Source organism: Rattus rattus, chromosome 17, assembly GCF_011064425.1.
Source record: "Rattus rattus isolate New Zealand chromosome 17, Rrattus_CSIRO_v1, whole genome shotgun sequence".
Lineage (NCBI taxonomy): Eukaryota > Metazoa > Chordata > Mammalia > Rodentia > Muridae > Rattus > Rattus rattus.
Window position 1 is genome coordinate 16575436 of NC_046170.1, and position 17166 is coordinate 16592601.

Below are 17166 nucleotides of genomic sequence, written 5' to 3' on the forward strand. Positions count from 1 at the left end.
GAGATGGCTGGGTATTTAGAATATACTGCTCTTGTAGAAAACCAAGTCTGGCTTTATAACTTCATTTTAGGGGATCCCATGTCCTTTTCCGACGTCCAGAGGATCCCCACACATGTTTCATAACTCCCACAAAGAAACACATATGTACACATGTAAGAAATCAAATATGAGTCTTTCCTAGCAAATAGTATACAACTTGTGTTTTGGACAGTCGTTAAAAAAATCGTTCTCTCCCCTACCTTGTAGGACTTTTAAGGAGATGTTTTAATTCTCCCCGCATCACAAAGGCCACCCTGCTCCATTCTAGAAAATTGATTGCTTAGAGCAGTGACCCCTTTCCCCTTCCTCCTCAATTTCCTCTGCGCCAAATTTTTTTCAGACTAGCCAATTGAATAAGAGTGCGAGGTCACCTGAGTTAGAATAGAAACCAAATGCACTTCCTGTCTTCTCTTAGCTTTTCCGCAGCACACTGTCTTGATGAAGAGTAATAAAGTTTGCCTTGTTCGGACATTTCATTTTGAAGGGTGGCTTCTTTCTTTGCCATCCCAGAACTTATTTCTAACACACATGAATCAAAATAGAGTCTTTAAACCAATAAGCTAAAAGTGACAGCCACTAGCGTTTATTGCTCACTTGGGGGTCTGTACACTTGCCCTACTCTTCCTTATTAAGTTTTACAGCCATCCTTGTCCTAAGAGGTACGGTGGTCCCCCAAGGCCCAGGACACAGGCATTTGAGTTGAAGTCAGGCTCTCCCTGTGCTTGCCTACGGGTAAATGGGAGGATGGATGCCTCTGTGCAGCTAGGCGGTGTGTGTAGGGAGGTGGATCGTGACTTTTGCTTTCAGAGGGGTCCGAGGCGGGGGACAAGGTTTGTGAGACTCGCGGCCGCTCAGGCCTGTTCAGAGTCCCCCTACGCTAAGAGGAGCGCTTGCCGCACCGCACAGCCAACAGAGATCCCACTCCCCGCTGCAAGCCCCGGGGGCCGCCGGGAGCCCCGCCCCCGCCCCCGCCCCGCCTCCTCCCCAGGCGCGGACCTCGGCGCTCACGTGACCCATCCTGCAGCCGCTGGGGCCCGAGGGCGCAGCTCGGCGGAGGCCTGGCCAGGCCGGGCCGAGCGCAGCAGGCCAGATCGCGCAGCGCGTCAGGGAGGGTCTGGGCTCGGCGCTTCCCGCCGCACACGCCGACGCGCTCGCAAGCCCTCCCTTGGCGCTGGGACCCCTGGCGGACATGGCCGGCGACGCCGTGCAGGTAGGCTACCCGCGGAGCGGCCGGACGGCGCGGAGGACCCCAGGCACGGGTAGAATCCGAAACGAGGTCCCCATCCGGAGCCCGCGCAGGCCCTTGTAGCAGGTGGAGGCGCCGATCTGGTTGGAGGAAGGGGTGCTGTTCGGGATTCTACCACTGCATCCCCTCTTCCGGCCCTCCCCAAGAGTCAGCGGTTGCAGCGGGGTCCCCACTTTGGTGTCCGAGGCCAGCTGCGGGTCCTGGTGCCTCTCGTCCCCACGCCCTGCTCTGGGTCCTCAGCGTTCGGTTTCTGGCAGGTGCCGCTTCACCTGGAGCAGGTGCCTGGCACCCTGCCGCGGACCGGAGGAGTGCCCGGCCCGATCCCCTCCCCCGCACAACAAAGCCGGGGCCACCCCCGCCTGCAGACGTCTTTACGATGGTCTTGACGCCACCCAGATGGGCACCTGTTGGAGGAAGTATCTTAAGTCACTTCATTAGGCCTGAGGCCGGGTTCCTCCTTCCGCCCTGTTCCCCGTAACCACCCTTCAGGCTGACAGATGGAGCTGTAACCCAGGTGGGGCGTGTCCTGTCACACAGACAGGAAGGATTTTATGTCTGGAAGGTGACAGGGCTACCCCCGCAACAGACACCTGTGACTGGCATCTGCCAGCCACATAGCCTTCCCTGTGTGACCTGTTGGGTGTTACTGAACTCACCTTCCCAAGAGGAAGCAGGGTCGGGGTGACTGACTTCCCACCCTCTAATTCAGTGGCCCAAATCTGAGGTCTTTGTATCTTCGTGGTTCCATTAGTTCTTCACCATGCAGTCCATTGTCCTGTGTAACCAGTTCTCATCTCCTTCTACACCTGCCCCCATGTCTCCCCTGTACCCTCCTGTACCCCTCTTCCCCAGTCCTGCTGATGGCCTGCCGGCCTTGCCGAGGAGCTGGGCGTATCTGGTGCTGCCGATCTCACAAGGTCAGACCTCCAGGCTGATGCACCGGTGCCAGCTCCCCTTCAGGCCCACTGAGGGCTGTGTAGGGCTCTCCCAGTATATGCATGTGCTTGGTGTGTCCCACATAGGACACATATGGAGGCTGCGATTCCCAGAATGAGGCAGGACCTACATCTTGGTCCCGTTCTGGTCTTCTCCCATATGTTCATTCCCGCTTGGACTTGCTGCCCTGTTCCACCAGCTCCATGTCTGTGTGTTCTGTGTCTGGCAAACGGATGTCCTGTCTAGATTCTGGAAACGCCCCAGGCATTGAAATCTCAGGAAGTGGGGTTTTGGGTTCCTAGCCACTTTGCCAAGAGGGTTTCCCCCATGGTGACAGTTCTTGGTCTGGTGTCTCCAGATCTGTAATGGCAGGTGGAGAAGCTGACACTCTTAATTCCTCAAGACCAGGCCAGGCGTTTGCCCTGCTGCCCTCAAGTGACTCCTTGTCCCTGGGCAGAAGTGACTCACCCAGGGGAGGAGGACAAGGAGGCCCTGCCTCCCTCCCTGCATGCTTTTCATATTCTCAGGCCTTCTCTGCTGGAGGTGGGGCCAAGGGCCTTCACCTTTCCTCTGCTCGAATGCTTGAGCTGGCCCTGCTCTTGGCTGTGTACCTGCTTTGCCTGCTGGGTTTGGGGCACTGGTGGGCGACAGTGGGCGGGGCCTAGTTATGCCAGAGTGTTGCTCAGTGAGGCCGGGTTTAAATACCAATGCTGCCTTCCCTGATGAATTCTTGGGTCAACTGCCTTCGCCTTACTGAGTCTTGTATCTGTTTCGGAGGAGGCAATGGGTTAAGAATGGTGACGAGGGTCTAGCGGTGGTGGCACACACCTTCGTGTGGGAGGCAGAGGCAGGCAGATCTCTGAGTTTGAGGTCAGCCTGGTCTATAGAGTTCCAGGACAGCCAGGGCAACTCAGAGAAACCCTGAGGGTGGGGGTGAGGGTGGAGATGATGGTTATGGGGAGAGAGGTGGGGCCGCGGCCAGTCCTGTGCTTCTGTGACATCTTTACTTTGAACATGGAGCTTGGCAGTCTATGCTGGGAGCCCATGTCCCTTTCCAAGGCCCCAGCAATGGCCTTTGTGCCTGGGTCATTTGGTGGTGGTGGAGCTATCCTGTGCCCCTAGGATGGTGACATTTGACAGGTGCCCCCTCTATACTTTGGTTATAATGACAACAAGAATGACCTCAGACATTGACATGTGTTTCTAGAGGGGAGGAGAAGGCAACCCCAGCTTCACTGAGAGCACAGCTATGGCCTCTTTGAGCCTCAGTTTTCCCCTGTGGTGACTACTGCTCAGGAGGAGATGATAGAGTCACAGGATCTGTGTTCTTGGCCTGCACCCTCATCTTCCCTCCAGAAGGGCTTACGAGCCTAGGAGAACATCGCTTACTGTGATGGTGGCTCACTGCTGCGAGGTGTGGTGGACGTGGGCTTCTTCCCGGCTAGTGTCAATCTTGGACCTCTCTCTTGCTGCCTGTGGGATCTGTGTCATGCCCCCTTCTCTAATTTTTTTCTCTATTCTATAACCTGCTATTCTCTCCTCTGTCACAGATAGCTTGACCATGTTCAGTCTACTAATTTTTTTTTTATTTCCTGTGTATAAGTACACTGTAGCTGTCTTCAGACACACCAGAGCTTTGGATCCCATTACAGATGGTTGTGAACCATCATGTGGTTGCTGGGAATTGAACTCGGGACCTCTGGAAGAGCAGTCAGTGCTCTTAACCACTGAGCCATCTCTCCAGCCCTCTAATTTTTTTTTTTTTTTAATTGAGACAGGGACTCGCTGTGTAGCTCTGGCTGGTCTGGAATGCTAAGAGATCTCTAACCCCTGCCTCCTGAGTGCTAGGATTAAAGGCAGCGACAAGCTTTGCTGGACCTCAGTTTCTTCGTTTTGAAGATGGTATCATATCTCTCTGTCTCATGTGTCCATCTCTAGCATCTGCATCTTGCTGTGCCAAATGCTAAGGTGCTGTTACAATCCTAGCACTGGCAAGGTGGATGCGGGAAGATCAGGAGTTCAAGGTCAGCCTTAGCCATGTGTTAGATTCAAAGCCATCTTGGGTTCTATGAGACCCAGTCACAAAACCATATGAAGCAAAACAAAACAAACAGCGCCTGTAACATGGAATGACGGAGGCTGAGACCTGGATGAGGCTGTAGTAGCTGCTGTCTTTTTAGTTCTGCCCGTAGCCGCTGTTATCACCACCACTACTATTACTTTTATTTATTTGTTATTTTTAATTATATATGTTGAGGGGTATGTACATCTGCCCACAGAAGCCGGAGACGTGAGATCCACCCAGGTTACAGGCATTTGTGAGCCATCTGTTATGGGTACTCGGGTCTGAACTCAGGTCCTCTGGAAGAACAGTGTGAGCCTTTAACTGCTGCACTGTCCGTCCAGCACCACTACTAATGTTTTAAAATATGATAGATTATTTTGAGGATCACAGCAAAATCCAGTAGGAAATAGAATGTTTTCACATGTATCTTGATCCTGATATGAGCAGCCTTGTAACAGCTATCTCTGACAGCTGAGATTTAGTATATACTCGGCAAACAGTTGTGGGCTGCTGTTTGGGGCCCCTTGGGGTTGTTTCTTCCTGGTGTTAGCTTCAGGGAGCTGCTACTAAGCCAGGTGGGCTCCCTAGGCCTCCAAGATGTGAGCAGCCAGGGTGGACATCTGGGTAGGAGGAAGCAGGAAGTTGATGCTGCCTGTGTACCGGAAGCATGCTCACAGTACCACCCCCCACACACACCCTACAGAACTCACTGTTCTGAGCCTTAAGAGGAAGTTGGGGACAAGGGACAAGTGGGAGGGTCTCTCAATAGTGACATGAATAGGCAATAGCAGGGTTGAGGGCCTGAGAGACCTCGAGGCTGCTGTTCGTGCATGAGTAGTGCATCTGAAAAGAAGTGTGAGCATGTACAAGTCCTGAACCACACACACACACACACGCACGCACGCACGCACGCACGCACGTGCGCATGAGCTTGTGGGCTATGGCCACCCATCAGGTGGAGGGTGTGTGAGTAGCTTCCAGAGGGACTTAAACTAGCACCCATAGCTGTTTGTTCATTAGGGTCTGTGCAGGCAGGCGTGGGAGTGTGCGGATTTATGATGCTGTGTCCCACTTCCACGCTGACCCCTGTGGGAGTGCAATATAAGTGAGACTACTCTGTGCACTCCCGAGCCCGTGTCCCAGACATACACCTGCAGGTGTCTGTGTGCAAATTAGTACTCTGTGTACACCCTGAGCCAGGCACAGACCTGCACAGCTAGATGCACACACCTGTGGGAAGCTGTGTTCTACCCACACACTCCTGCAGGTGGGGACTGGTCTAGTCTGCCTTCCATCGCTGTGATAAAAGACTGACCAAAAGCAACTTGGGGAAGAAAGGGTTTACTTGGTTTTATAAATTATAGTTCATCACGGAGTGAAGTCAGGGCTGGGGCTGAAGACAGAAGCGTAAGGCAAAACCGCAGAGGAGCACTGCTCACTGGTCCCTCCCTCTGGCTGGCTCAGCTCCTTTTGTACACCCCAGGCCCACCTGCCCAGGATGGCACTGCCCACAGAGAGCTGAGCCCTCCTACATCACTTAGCAGTCAAGAAAATATCCCTTAGACAGGCCCACCGGCCAGTCCCACAGGCCAGTCCCACCGGTCAGGCCCACAGAGGCCTCCTCAACTGAGGGGTGCAGATCTCACAGCTGCAAAGCTGGAACTGTGACTGCACCGTTGAGCCCATGGCCCCACACATAAGATCCTGCCTGCTGTGTAACATCCTGTGCATGTGTCTGTCCAATGTGTCAGGCACTAAAAACTTTCTCCCTGGCTCACCTCCAGAGAAACAAGCATGGCCATTTAGGGGGTGATGTGGGAAGAACCTCTTACATGACCCACACCTACCTGGGATATAGAAGCAGGTGGATATCTGAGTTCGAAGCCACCCTGTTCTCCATAGTGAATTACAGGTCAGCCAGAACTACATAGAGAGACCTGTCTCAAAAACAAAACAAAATAACTCCCACCCCTAACAACAAAAAACTTGCCCTAGAGCTGGCCTGGCGCAGAGGATGCTGGGAACTGGAAGGAAAGAGGAAGTGGCAGTCCAGAGGCCCTGGCAGGGCTGAGGTTCAGGAAGAGGGCGTGGCCCTCAGGCCAGACCTAGGACCCAGATGGCAGCTGATCCCCCTTTGGATTTGGAGCTGGAGGTAGGGGCTGGGGTCTCCACAGGGTGGCAGAAGGAGGACTGCATGAGGCAGAAACTGTGACTAAGAGCAGGAAGGAGGAGGGGAACTGGTGACCTCTCCAGGTGGAGGGTGAAACTTGGGTGCTGTGTCAGTGCTCAGGTTTGGGGGATGTGGGAGGAGATGAACTCTGCTCTTTGGAGCACCAGATACAGGAGGCTCTCGGGAAAGCCCAGGGACCGTCTAGCTTGAGAACGCAGATGAGAAGCCAGGATTTGTCTCTCTGGTCCTCCTGGGTTTGGAGGACAGCAAAAGAAACAGTAGCCTGCCCTTGGGACTTCCTGGTTAGGAATGCAGGAAACCAGAAGAGAAAAGGGGTCATCTGAGAGAACCCCATTGCATAAGTAGTACATTGAGGGAGATGGGGCATACCTGTGGGGACCCCGGTGAACACCTGGGGAAGGAAGGGCCTTAGTCTTGGCCTAGTCTTTGATCTCCTATTTACTTACTGATATTATTTCCTTATTATGCATCTGTGTCTGTGGAGTTGTGCACATAAGCACACCAGTGCCTGCAGAGGCATCAGGGCCCCCTGGATCTGGAATTAGAGATGGAAACTGAATTCAGTTCTTCTGCAAGAATACTCTGTTTTTAGCTGCTAAGCCATTTCTTCAGACCCCGATTTATTTGTTTGTTTGTTTATTCGTGGATCTACGTGTGTGTGTGTGTGTGTGTGTGTGTGTGTGTGTGTTGTGGGGGTTTGTCAGAGGACAATCTTTTGAACTTGATCATCTCCTTCCACTATGTAGATTTCTAGGGGTGAACTCAGGCAGGCTTGGCAGCAAGAGCCTTTACCCCCTGAACCATCTCTCTGGCCAAGAAATCCCATTTATGAGGGTCAGGTCTCTGTCCTTGGGATTCTAGGGTGGAGTAGGGTAGGGTGGTGGCTGGTCAGGTGAACTGTGTCCTGGTGAGGCCAACTGCCCTTTAGCTTCTGACATTCTGTGTCTGGTCCCTTCCCCTAGAGTGAGCCTCGCAGCTGGTCACTGCTGGAGCAGCTGGGTCTGGCTGGGGCAGACCTGGCAGCCCCTGGGGTGCAGCAGCAGCTGGAGTTAGAGCGAGAGCGGCTGAAGCGGGAAATCCGAAAAGAGCTGAAGCTGAAGGAGGGCGCTGAGAACCTGAGGCGGGCCACCACTGACCTGGGCCGCAGCTTGGCCCCTGTGGAACTGCTGCTGAGGGGCTCCGCTAGACGGCTTGACTTGCTGCACCAGCAGCTGCAGGAGCTGCATGCACATGTGGTGCTGCCCGACCCTACAGCGGGGAGTGGTGAGCAGAAAGCCTGAGAGTGCATTCCACCAGGACGCTGTCCTGGATCCACAGAAGCCATGGGAGAGGCCAGACTCACAGGGCCACTATCACCCGGATAAACACAGTCACACCTGTTCCCAGACCCCACTCAAAACTGTCCTTGGCATTAGGAGTATCTAGATACACACACCAGCATCCAGATAACACCAGATACCTAAGGACACCATTACAGCTATTCCCAGGACATTTGAGTGACATGCTGCCACGTGAGAACCCCGAAGCTCACAGTCACACTAACAAACACCCAAATATTGCACATCCGTCACCCTCATGGCTCCCTAAATCATTCTAGTACAACAGCAGTTGTAGACTATTTTTCTGTTGTTTTTGCTTTGTTTTATATTTTTTGTGTTTTATATATTTATGCTCTTCTCCGTTTTTTTTTTTTCTTTTTATTGTTTTTTGAGACAAAATTTTTCTAGGCTGCTAGGGAAGGGCTTTTGTTCCTGAGTGGCAGAGATTACAGACCTGGACCTGGTTTTTGTTTTGTTTTTTTTTTTTTTCTTTTTTTCGGAGCTGGGGACCGAACCCAGGGCCTTGCGGTTGCTAGGCAAGCGCTCTACCTCTGAGCCAAATCCCCAACCCCTGGTTTTTTTTTGTTTTTTTTTTTTTTTTTCTTTTCTTTTTTTCAGAGCTGGGGACCGAACCCAGGGCCTTGCGCTTGCTAGGCAAGTGCTCTACCACTGAGCTAAATCCCCAACCCCTGGATCTGGTTTTTAATTTGATGGTGGTAGCACATGCCTTTAATCCCGGCACTCCAGAGGCAGAGGCAGAGGCAGGCAGGTTTCTGAGTTCAAGGCCAGCCACTATGGAGTGAATTCTAGGACAGCCAGGGCTACACAGAGAAACCCTGTTTTTAAAAACACAAAATTTTGTTTTTGATTGTGGTTAAAGTAAAACCCCACAGGTTGAGGAGCTCTGCTAGTAGATACTTTAGTATTAAGTATTAAGGCTCAAATTTGGATTCCAAGCACCCAAGTAAAAAGTCTTGTGTGTTGGTAATCCTTGCATTTGGGAGGTAGAGACATGACGATCTCTGGGCTCACTGCTCAGTCACACAAGTCAATCAGAGAGCTCCAAGCTCAGTGAGAGACCTTATCCAAAAAGGAAGGAAAGAAGAAAGGAAGGAGGGATGAAGGAAAGAAGGGATGAAGGAAAGGAAGGAAGGAAAGAGGGAAGGGGGTAGAGAACAACTGAGGAACTCATCTGCTGTTCTTTTAGCTTCCATGTGCACACATGCATGCACACATGTGTATACATACACAAAAAGAAAACTCAACATGATTTATCATTGCCAGAGTTCAGTAGTTTTATGTGTGTTCATGCAGTAGCAAAGCAAGGCCACAGGGCCTTCATCTTGTAGCTAAGATGTTCATGGTCACAGGAACAGGAGAAGATACCCAGAGTCTATACTGTCACACATATGCCACCCGGGCAACACAGCACATATGATTACATGTTTCGAGAGAGAGTAGCACAGTCCCAACAGCATCCAAGGTTTGCATCCTGTCACTTATACCTAGAGACACACTAACCTACAATGACATTAGAGCTCTCCCACTGGGTCATACCACCCTCAGAGGTGTCCCACCATTGTCCCATCCACAGCCGACTCTACGTACAGCCAACAGGCTCAGCCCCTCTGCGTTTTGCTGTGTCCGCTATTGGGGTCCAAGGTGGAGTTCAGTCAAGAGTCTCATCTGCCCCTTCTGCAGTGAGTTCCCCACCACTGCATCTCTCCTGAGGTACAGACCTCACCTCTGACAACAGCCAACTCTCAAAACAGAATCCCAGAAGCCCCTAGAGATCAGAACTGAGCTATACCAACAAGAAGCCATGTAAGCACTATACACCCACATCTAGGGTACTACCGCCTACAGACATAATCACACTCACACCGTGGGCCTACACACCCTGAGGTAGATGGGGGCATTTATTCCAGCTAACCCTGAAGACCTGCATACCTGGTCACTAACTCACTCTCCTTCATGCTAAAGCCCATTTTGTCACTGAGAGCCATGTGTCTCCTGCCTGTGTACTTGCCTCCAGGCTCCTTTTCTGGACGAAGGCTTCCTATTGGCTGGGACAAAATCTCCTGGGTCTCCTGGAGTGACCACTGTGTGAGCCTCTTCTCTTCTTGTTTCCTCAGATGCTCCCCAATCCCTTGCAGAGGGCAGCCCCATCTGCTCATCCACCAACCTGAGCCGAGTGGCTGGCCTGGAGAAGCAGCTGGCCATTGAGCTCAAGGTCAAACAGGGGGCAGAAAACATGATCCAGACCTACAGCAATGGCAGCACCAAGGTAAGACAGTCCCGAACATTTCACCAATCACTGTGTGGAAGCTGTGTCCCAACTGCACCTACTAGTCCGCTCCTGCCTCTGGATTGGTCTGCTCTAGGCATCTCATGTCACTGCAGCACACAGCCATTTGTCTGTGACTCTGCAGACACTTGCACAGAGATGTTCAGACAGGTGAGGAGGATGTAGCTCCAGCTGGTCCAAACTGGGTCATGAGTCCTCAGTCCAGTGGAGGTCCAGACTTTGCAAATGAGGGTGCTGAGGCCCAGAGAAGAGAGAAAGCCAGGCTGAGGTCACAAAGCTAAACTGTAGTGACAATTTTGGAATTTTTGCTTCTTTACAAAGTCAGAATAAGAATATATTTTCATTTTAATCCCAGGTGTGGGATGTGCGGCTGTTTCAGACTGCCCACAGCAGCTGACTGTGATTTGCCTCGTGCTCTAGCAGAGGCGAGCTTTTGCCAGCTGCAGTAGTTATTGCAATTGTGTGACGTTTGGAACTCTGGGGACTTTTCAAAGGGTGTACAAATGTAGAGCCCCAGTTGGCAGGGTGGGTGGCTGTCGGTCACTCAGGGAGGTTGGTTACAGTTTGTTAGTAGTCATACTCAAAGAAGAAAGAGACAGAAATTAGACCCAAGGATCTTTCTCCCCCTCCCTCCCTTCTATCCCTCTTCCTCTCCTATCTAGTTATGGGGGGGGGGGACCGAGGGGATAAAGGGTGGGAAAAAGAAGAAGAAGAACCCACGAAGTAGCAAAGACCAGTTACACTCAGTTGTCAGGTAGCAAGCAGAGCTAGAACTGAAGCCCATGGACTTCCTATCACTGCACTGGCCCAGGACAATGGGAACGTGTCCTTGTATGCACGTGCGAATGCTCTTACCTTTTAGGATGTGGACAGCAGGGTCAGTGCTCAGACTTGAGTTCCCTCTCTGCCTGTCACCTTGCATGTCTGTCTCCAGGACCGGAAGCTGCTGTTGACGGCCCAACAGATGCTGCAGGATAGTAAGACCAAGATTGACATCATCCGCATGCAGCTTCGCCGGGCGCTACAAGCACTCCAGGCTGGCCAGCTGGAGAGTCAGGCAGCTCCTGATGAGGCCCACGGTAAGACCTTCCCTGGACATTGTCTGCCTGCATTTTCCCTTCCAGGGGTCACCCTTCAACCCATAATGTCCTGTTGTGGAGGGCAAGGAGGCAGGAATTAACCTCATGGTGAATGGAGCCTATTCCTGTCTGTTTCTGTTTCCTTCAAGGTTTGGGACAGAATAGTTCCTTCCTTCCTTCCTTCCTTCCTTCCTTCCTTCCTTCCTTCCTTCCTTCCTTCCTTCCTTTGGTTGTGTTTAGGATGGAATACAGGGGCTCCTATAAACTAGGCCTGTGTTTTTATTGAACCGTGTCCCCAACTGTTCAATGATAAAATCTATGTAGGCACTGTAGTACTTATATGCCCTATCCTTGTTTTTTAAGGTTGTTTTAAAATTTATTTTTTGTATGTGTGTGTGTGTGTGTGTGTGTGTGTGTGTGTGTGTGTGTGTGTGTGTGCATGTGCAAGTGCCTCAGAGGCCAGAAGAAGGCATCAGATCTCAGGGACTAGAGTCGTAGGTGGTTGGTTGTGAGTCATCCATTGTGGGTCTGGGTAAACAGATTTGAGTCTCTGGAAGAGCAGAAAGCTTTTTCAAACAATCAAGCCATCTCTCTAGCTCCACCCGCTGGTTGCTTTTAGTTTAGTTTAGAGACAGAATCTTTCTATAATAGCCCTGCCTGTTCTGGAACTTACTATGTCAACCAGGCTGGCTGGCCTCTAACTCACACAGAACTCTTCCTGCCTCTGCCTCCTGAGTGCTGGAATTAAATGTGTGTGTTACCATATCCAGCCTGTTTTTGTGTTTTGTTTTTTTTTTTTCTTTTTCTTTTTTTTGGAGCTGGGGACCGAACCCAGGGCCTTGCCCTTGCTAGGCAAGTGCTCTACCACTGAGCTAAATCCCCAACCCCCTGTTTTTGTGTTTTGAGACAGGACATCATTATGTAGCCCTGGCTAGCCTTGATCTATGTAGACCAGGCTACAGAGATCACCTCCATTCCCCTCTCTATCTTTTTTTTTTTTCCTTTTGCTTTTTTTCTTTTGAGAAAAGATTTCACTCTGTGGCCCAAGCTAGACTCCTCCTGCCCTCACCTGTGAGTGTGTGGAATCCCAGGCTTGCACCACCAGACCCACGTGCCTCTGTAAAGGAAGTTTTATTGGCACGCAAGTATAACCATTTTTTTCACGTTTGCTTTTTACCACATGCGCAGAGCTGAGAAGTGGTGACTGAGCCTTGGTGAGCCAGGTGTAGTGACACAGACCTCTCATCCCATACCCTTTAATCACAGCATGCAGACGGCAGAACAGGCACATCTTTGGGAGTTCCTGGCCAGCCAGGGCTACGTGGTGAGACAAAATAGAATAGAACAGAAACACCATCACAGATGATGCCAAGAGCTGAACATCTGTCCTGCTGCTCACTCACTGGCCCTGGACTCGTGGTAATTCTCCTGCCTCAGTCTCCCAGATGCCATGGTTGATCATAGGCATATGCTACTATGACCAACATTTTTTTTCTTGTTTCTTTTTTTTTTTTTTTTTTGTGTTTGTTTTGGCACAAGAAAGTGAGTCACCTTTGGGAGTCAGTTCTCTCTCTACCATGGGTTCTGGGAGTCAAGTCTTGATGGCAGGTTCCTTTATCTTCCATGCCCCTTTGCTTTTTGGGGTGTGGGTGTGGGGTAGGGTCTCAGGTACCTCAGGCTGGCCCGAACTCACGCTCTACTCCAGCTTCTGTGTCCCAGGTGCTGGGATCAGGGGTCTCCACTCCACTCAGCTCCTTGTTTGCCTTTTGGGTTTCTTGTGTTATTTGTTGATGCTGCTTCAGGTGCTGAGGATAGAGTGAGGCCCTCCTGCACTCCAGTCAGGATTTACTAGTGCACCACACAGCTAGCTCTGTTACTCCTCTAAGGGCGATGCTCCCTCATGCCCTCATCCGACCCAGAGGCCCTGACTCCAGTGCCACCTCATTGGGGACGAGTCCCACATGTAAACCGGCCCAGGTTATACACACTCAGTGTCTTACTGTGTCCCTATTGGTGGGAGTTCAGTAGGACACGGAGGACCAGTGTCACATAAGAGTCTGAGTTTCGTCTTTGATAGTCCTTTGGTAAAAAATGTAATGTGTGGGTGAGGGCTGCTGGGTGTAGATGCTCTCTGCCCTTGTAGATTTTAGTGTTCCTTTTGTCCTATGCCAGTCTCTGGGAATGGCAAGGGACTGTTACAATATATGTCCCTAAGCCTAGGTTGTCAGTGTGCCTGTGTGTCATCTCATGAAGGTAATTGGGTAACCATGTCCCTAGACATTATGGTGTTTGAGTAAGAGTGACTGAATTTGAGTGGAAGGTGACAGTCTCTTCCAGGGCAAGAATCACGATGTGCTTTGGTGGCTGTGTATGGCGAGCTGTGTCTGGGATCAGGCTAGTCTGAAGGTTGTCTCACTGTCTTGGGCCCATGTCCATAGGAGATCCAGACCTGGGAGCCGTAGAGCTACGCATTGAGGAGCTACGACACCATTTTCGAGTAGAGCATGCAGTGGCAGAAGGCGCCAAGAATGTCCTGCGTCTGCTCAGTGCTGCAAAGGCCCCAGACCGCAAAGCAGTCAGCGAGGTGACATTGAGGGCTTCTGCTGGAGGCGTGGCATTCAAGGGATGTAGAAGAGAGAGGTCCTGGTGAGGGTGGCACGATAACTCAGGTGGACTGCCACTGGGTGTGAGCCTCAGTAGAGAGGAGGAGAGCATTAGTCCTGTCTAAGCTAGAGCTTCAGGGGGAGGAGCAAGAAGCTTTAATGTGGGTGGTACCTCAGGGGATCCTGGCACCAGCGAGGAGCAAAGCCTAGTTTTCAAGGTTCCACCTGATGGGTCTAAGTAGGTTTGAGGTTTAAGCTTGAGGAAAAAGTTGCTAGAAGTGGGTGGGTTCTTGGGGAAGGGCCTATGCCTGTTCTCAGCTCTCTGCCTTCCTGCCTCAGGCTCAGGAGAAATTGACTGAGTCCAACCAGAAGCTGGGCTTGCTGCGGGAGTCACTGGAGAGGCGCCTGGGGGAACTGCCTGCTGATCACCCCAAGGGACGCCTGCTTCGGGAGGAGCTCACTGCAGCCTCATCGGCAGCCTTCAGTGCAATACTGCCTGGGCCCTTCCCTGCCACTCACTACAGCACCTTGAGCAAGCCTGCACCACTCACAGGTGGGCTCCTGGCTGACTGCACTCTCGGGACCTGGCCCTGAGACCACTTGCCTAGATCTCCAGGCTCCCAGCCATGACTGTGCTGACCCCATCACCTCTTTCCCCTCCATCACCTCCTTCCCCTCCATCACCTCTTTCCCCTCCATCACCTCCTTCCCCTCATCAACTTCTTCCTCTCCATCACCTCCTTCCCTCATCACCTCCTTCCCTCTAATCCTGGTCCCCACTTTCATCTTTACCGGCCAAGCAACCCCATCTTCTTGCTCTGTTCTGACATTAGACTATTGTCCTCACCCTCCTCCTCTGCCCTGTCAGCAGTCCATGGCAAATCATCACATCTCAGCCCAGTCCTGCTGTCTCCCCTTGGCTGCCCTTAGTGTCACCTCCTTAGACCCCTGCCTCCCTGACATCATGTCAGAGCCCTGCTGACTGTTCTTTCTCGACTGCCACTTGCTCGAGGCGAGGTCCCTTCCCTGTTGTGCTCTCTCCTCTGCCTGCTTCCCATGCGTCTGCCCTTCCTGCAGGGACCCTGGAAGTACGAGTGGTGGGCTGCAAAAACCTTCCCGAGACCATCCCTTGGAGCCCTCCCCCCTCAGTTGGGGCATCTGGGACCCCCGACAGCCGCACTCCTTTCCTGAGTCGTCCAGCTCGGGGCCTTTACAACCGAAGTGGAAGCCTTAGTGGACGGAGCAGCCTCAAGGGAGAGGCAGAGAATTCCAGTGAGTGGTCACGGGAGGCTGAGTGGGTGTGTGGGTGGGCAGAGTGGCCGTGTCTGTGGTGTTTTCTTTACTGGTTTGTCCGTTTGCTTACGTATGTAAAGCCAGGGTTTCACTGTCGCCCAGGCTGCCGTCCAGCTCTGGGCTCAAGAGATTCGTGGTTCAGCCAACTGAGTTGGCTATGCCATGGCTGCCATGGCCCTGTACTAGTTACACAGTGTAGGGCACTAGACAGGGACTCGGGGGGAAGGAGTGTGTACTGAGTTTGCAGAGGACCCCGACCCACATCAGGTGTCCCTTAGCTGCCGTCACCACAGTTCCAGAGGATCTGATTCTCTTCTGACTTTTTTGCTCACTACATCCATGTGAACAGACTTCCATACTCTCTCTCACACACACATAATTCAAAAATAAACATTAGGACCAGAGAGAAGGCTCAGCAGTTGAGAGCACTGGCTGCTCTTGCAGAGGACCTCGGGTCAGTTCCCAGCACCCACATGGCAGCTCACAACCGTCCATGACTCCAGTTCTAGAGGCTCTGTCACCTTCTGACCTCTTCAGGTACCAGGTACATTCCTAGTGCATATACATACATGCATGCAAAACACACGTACACATAAAAGTAAAAGTAAATAAAAATTAAAATGAATACATTAAATAAAAAAGTATGTGACATCCATTGGGATGACTTATCAAATGATGACAAGACAAACAGAACAAAATAAAACCCCACAAATGTAGAGAAGATGTAGAGAAATCGGAACCTGTGTTGGGTGTGGGAATGCAAAGCGAAAGCCATCTTGGGGAGTCAAACATGCTGGGGATGCTGGGGACACAGGTCAGCAGTGGAGCTGCCTAGAATGCCCCAGTGAGTAGCCAGAGTGTGGCTGGGATAGAGCCCCTGCCTAGAGCCCCCTCCCCAGTGGGAAGGTGGGGCGGGACTCAGTGAGAGAGCACCTGCCGAGAGCCTCCCCTGAGGCACTGGAGCCACTGATTAAAGGTAGACCACTTGCCTGCTATACTTGAGGTCTTGGTTCCTTTCATCTAAACTCAACAAAAGTAAAGGTGAAATTAGCAATGCATGCTCTAGCAGTTCAGCTTCTATGCCCTGAGAGAACTGAGCAGGGCCTGAGCTGTTAGATGCCCAGCTTGAGGCATTATTCACAACGACAAGAAGGGAGAAGCCAGGCCACAGGTGGACAGGCACACAGTGGGCTAGGATTCAGTCTTAGAAGCAAGGATAGCATGAACCACACCGTAGCACAGATAGACACTGAGGATGGCGCAGGAAGCAAAAGAAGCCAGTTGTAAGAAGACAAGGACGGCCTGATTCCGCTCATAGCATGTCCCAGAGCCACAGATGCACCGAGACAGGAAGTAGAACGGATGGCAGATGCTAGAGGCTAGAGAGTGTTCAATAGGGAAGGGTGTCCTCATCCTCTGGGATTAAAGCTCAGAAGCCATCCTCTGGGATTAAAGCAGGGGGTGACTGGTAGTAAGAATGCAGAACTCCATGGATTTGCACTTACACAAGCCCACAGAGGTTAGGTGGGATTTGCCTAGCATGCGTAAGACCCTTAGTTTGAGTCCCAGCCCTGGATAAACCAAGTAGGGTAGCACACGTCTGTACTACCAGCAGGCTTGGAAGTCGAGACAGGACAATCAGAAGTTCACAATCATCCTAAAAACAGTGTCCAGGGCCAGCCTGAGTTACACAAGACTGTCTCAAAAACAAACCAAACTCATATCTTGTGTGGTCCTACAAGCCTCCCAGAATTTAGAAGGTAGAAGCAGGAAGATCACAAGTTAAGGGCCAGCTTGGGATACATGAAACATCGTCTCAAAAACAAAACAAAAATGAGGGCTGACCTGTGGTGCATGCCTATAACCCTAATACCCAGGAGGCTAAGGTAGGAGGATTCAAAGCCAATCTGGGTTAAGTAGTAAGTTCTAGGCTAGCTTGGTCTTTAGAGTAAGATTGTATCTCAAAACCAAAAGAAAAACACACAAACAAGCAACCTCCTTCCCTAAACCCACAGTCGAATTAAAGGCTTTAGTGTGAAAGGCAAGTTAGCAGAGCGTCCACGAGGGCCTCTGACAGGATGCAGAGC

The 17166-nt window shown here is 51.6% G+C and overlaps 1 protein-coding gene across 2 annotated transcripts in view; it reads left to right on the forward strand.

Moving 5' to 3' along the window:
* The first annotated feature begins 888 nt into the window (after positions 1 to 888).
* The window catches only part of Pkn1 (protein kinase N1), a 30978-nt gene continuing 14700 nt past the window's right edge, over positions 889 to 17166 (forward strand). The window contains exons 1-7 of one of the 2 annotated variants that reach the window (XM_032888215.1): positions 889 to 1249; positions 7440 to 7740; positions 9932 to 10083; positions 11039 to 11183; positions 13622 to 13767; positions 14126 to 14339; positions 14864 to 15058. In XM_032888215.1, the coding sequence (XP_032744106.1) occupies positions 1229 to 1249; positions 7440 to 7740; positions 9932 to 10083; positions 11039 to 11183; positions 13622 to 13767; positions 14126 to 14339; positions 14864 to 15058 (1174 nt within the window). In that variant the 5' untranslated portion in view covers positions 889 to 1228. Of the gene's footprint in view, positions 1250 to 6295; positions 6439 to 7439; positions 7741 to 9931; positions 10084 to 11038; positions 11184 to 13621; positions 13768 to 14125; positions 14340 to 14863; positions 15059 to 17166 lie in introns of those variants that run through there. The other variant, XM_032888214.1, reaches the window with a different exon arrangement.